General features: G+C 54.2%; 1 protein-coding gene across 1 annotated transcript; it reads right to left on the bottom strand.

The window, feature by feature from the left end:
• Positions 1-258: 258 nt before the first annotated feature.
• LOC100304360 (pentatricopeptide repeat (PPR) superfamily protein) lies at positions 259-2,436 on the bottom strand. The gene has a single exon (NM_001165798.1). The coding sequence runs from the start codon at positions 2,349-2,351 to the stop codon at positions 609-611; it is 1,743 nt and encodes a 580-aa protein (NP_001159270.1). The 5' UTR covers positions 2,352-2,436; the 3' UTR covers positions 259-608.
• Between the last annotated feature and the right edge of the window lie 809 nt (positions 2,437-3,245).

The raw sequence follows: 3,245 nt of genomic DNA, 5'->3' as shown, positions 1-3,245 counted from the left end.
ATTAATCCCGTTACCCATGTATTGAATGGAATTGAAAAAAATTAAGAATTTTTTTAACTTACTTAGGATTTAAACCCACCCAATCTCACTCAATCCACATGAATTGAGAGCTAACCGAACAAGCCCCCAGATAGGGAAGGAAAAGAAAGGGCTAAAGGTGAAACCCTGAAAACTAATGCCTCGGTTCTTATCCCAATAAATTGTTCAATGCTAATTAAAAATTGACCGGTAGTATATCCAACATAGACTGCACATAATAAAACAAGAAAATAAATACATGCGCACAGATATATAAGATTCGTTTTAGTCAAAGTAATGCAAGGAAGACCCAGCTCTTACAACCGTATAGTTGTTATATACTCCAGACCAGCACATGTTTTCCCATGGGAAACAAGATGTTGATACAGAGGAGAGTAGGATCAATTAGCGCATCAACAAGTGATAGCCTTGCATGATACAAGTGCTTGCAGCTAAGTATCTTAAGAATATTTAAGGATGACAAAATACTAGCAACACCCATTGGATACCTTCATATTGCTTATTATCAACTGAAACCATGGCTGCCAGCAGCTCCATATAAAGGATAGAAGAGCGGCTTTAATCCATTATCACCAATAATCTCCACAGGAGCACTTTCCATCTTTGAAGTGGTGGAACCTCTTGTTGTCCCTCACAATAAGCTCTCTCCCAACGATCCTTGACATGATCTTGATGGCGTTGTGGCAGTCACCACATATCCTCAGGTTCTTAATGATACGAAGTGGAGTTCTTGCTGGAGTGCTAATCAGACCATAAGCAATTGCCAGCCTCTCACTGTGGTACAGCAATGCCTGTTCCTTGGCCTCCTGGTCAATGTCATGGAGCACATATCTTGTGTCTGGGACATACCTCTGCTCATTGACCACCTTCTTTTCAATCTTTGGTGGCAGCCTGTACTCTACTAGCTTGTTCCTCCCATCAAGCATGTTAATTCCCAGGCGCCTCTTGGGAGGTGGGGTTGGGAGCTTCTTAGGATTTGCCTTGGATGGATCAAGCGACACCAACAACTCCTCTGCCCGGTCCTCAAGGTCAATGTCTCCATTCATCCGGGCCAGGTTCAAGAGTGACTCCCACACCATGGCATTGGGCTCGAAAGGCAGCTTCTCAATGAACTCCAGAGCCTCGTTGAGATGCCCTGACTTCCCCAAGACCTCAATGATCCCAACATAGTGCTCCACACCAGGCTCAATGCCATGGTCCCTGGACATGGCATCAAAGTAAAGGAGCGCCTCCTCGATGGCCTCTGAGTTGGCACAGGCATTGAGCACAAGCAGGTAGGTCTGACTTGTGGGTGCCATACACTCCTTCATCAGCTCGAACAGACGCAGCGCCTCGTCCCCAAGTCCATTGACAGAGTAGCCGTCGATCATGATGTGCCACGAGTCCATGTCGCGGTCAGGCATATTGTCAAACGTCCTGCGGGCATGTGGCATGGCTGCGCACTTGGCATACATCGCGAGCAGCATGTTGTTGACCCGGAGGTCGCCGCGGAAGGGCGAGCGGAGGAAGAAGTCGTGCACCTTCCTGAGCTCCTCCAGCAGCTTAGGGTTGGAGCAGGTGGCCGCGAGCTCGTAGAAGGTGTCCAGGTCGGTGCGCGCACCCTTGGAGAGAAGCTCCACGGCATCCTTTACCCGCCCCTCCCGGCACAGTCCCATCAGCTCCCCAGGCCCCGCCACAGGATCAGGCGGCGGCGGTGCCTGCTGGTGCGGGGGTGGAGGACCGTGGCCGTGTGGTGGTGGAGGCGGCGGTAGGTGCTGGCCCGGTGGCGGAGGACCGTGGCCGTGTGGCGGCGGAGGCGGCGGTACGCGCTGGCCCGGTGGTGGAGGCCCGTGGCCGTGTGGCGGTGGCATGTGCTGGCCCGGTGGCGGAGGTCCGTGGCCGTGTGGTAGCAGGGGCGGCAGTACGTGCTGGCCCGGTGGTGGAGGCCCGTGGCCGTGTCGCGGCGGAGGCGGCGGAGGTACGTGGCCGTGTGGAGGCGGTGGTGGAGGTCCGTAGCCGCGTGGTGGCGGAGGCGGCACATGCTGGTGCTGCGGCGGTGGAGGCCCATAGCCACGGGGCGGCGGAGGCGGATGTCCCTGCGCGGACCACTGTGGAGGGGGTCCTGGGGGAGGCACCGACTGGTGGTGATGGGGAGGGTGGTGGACATGGTTGGGGGCGGCGGCGGCGGGCGCTGTAGGGGAAGGGCGGTAGGCGTAGGACGATTGGGAAGAGGAGAGGGGCCGGGCGAGGAGGTGGAGGAGCGAGCGTGACCTCGCGGAGGAGACGGCGACGGAACGGAGCGGGCGCAGGTGGATGGCGGCGGTGGTGGCCATGGATGGCGAGGGCTGGCTGGGTGCGATGGGTGTGGTTTATGTTTAAGCGAAGGCGAGATGGGACTTTGGGAGACGTGACATGACGAGGCGGGGCGAGAGGAGAGGAGAGGAGAGGAGACGAGACGAGACGGTGAAAGATATTTCCGGGATCAGAGTGGCCGAGTGGATCTCCAACCCAAGTGGCCGGCCCACCAATAAAAGAATGAGGCCCACGGGGAAACGCAGGACGAGACGAGACGAAATGCACTGAACTGAACTGAACTTGGACATGATGGATTGATGGTGATCTGTTGTGCCCCTCTTTTTCTCATAGGGATCGTTTGCCTTGGATTCGTTGGCTGGCCATGTCAAGATCCACTCACTACCTTCTAGTGCCAACCATCATTTTCAGCCACTCCACTAGATGAACCTGCACAGGCACAGGCACAGCCACGCCATGTTCTAGGGCTTGTAAAGACCTGGCACAGCTCCGATTATAAATTCAAAAGTACTGTTGCCGTAAGGGCTACGAGGCATCATGTTCCCATAACTCTACTTGTTGTTGGATTTATGGGCCAAACTTAATTAAGAAATTCAATTACCTTCTAGTGCCCTCTTTCTCTCATAAGTAGAGTGAGACTAGTTTTATATGTGGAGGTTTTCCTCTCCTATCAAGTTATGGTTGAGGAGATAGAGGATAAAGTGCCACACGCGTGTGCGCTCGCCTTGCGGGGGGTAGGGGCGGGGAAAAGGGCCGGCTCATTGCCTTGTAGGGGCACGACTTCGATCGCGATGAGATAAGGATTTAAGTCCTTATCGGATCACGATCAGATCAGAACGTGAGTCCTTATCGGTTCGTGGACGCGACCCTATATAATTCACCTGACAGCCATCGCCAAAGATCTATCCCAACAC

Source organism: Zea mays, chromosome 8, assembly GCF_902167145.1.
Source record: "Zea mays cultivar B73 chromosome 8, Zm-B73-REFERENCE-NAM-5.0, whole genome shotgun sequence".
NCBI lineage: Eukaryota > Viridiplantae > Streptophyta > Magnoliopsida > Poales > Poaceae > Zea > Zea mays.
This window is presented reverse-complemented; position numbering and strand designations above follow the sequence as displayed.

What these genes read in the sequence shown, in the direction of transcription:
- LOC100304360 (NM_001165798.1), bottom strand. Translation starts at nt 2,351, where the DNA reads ATGGCCACCACCGCCGCCATCCACCTGCGCCCGCTCCGTTCCGTCGCC.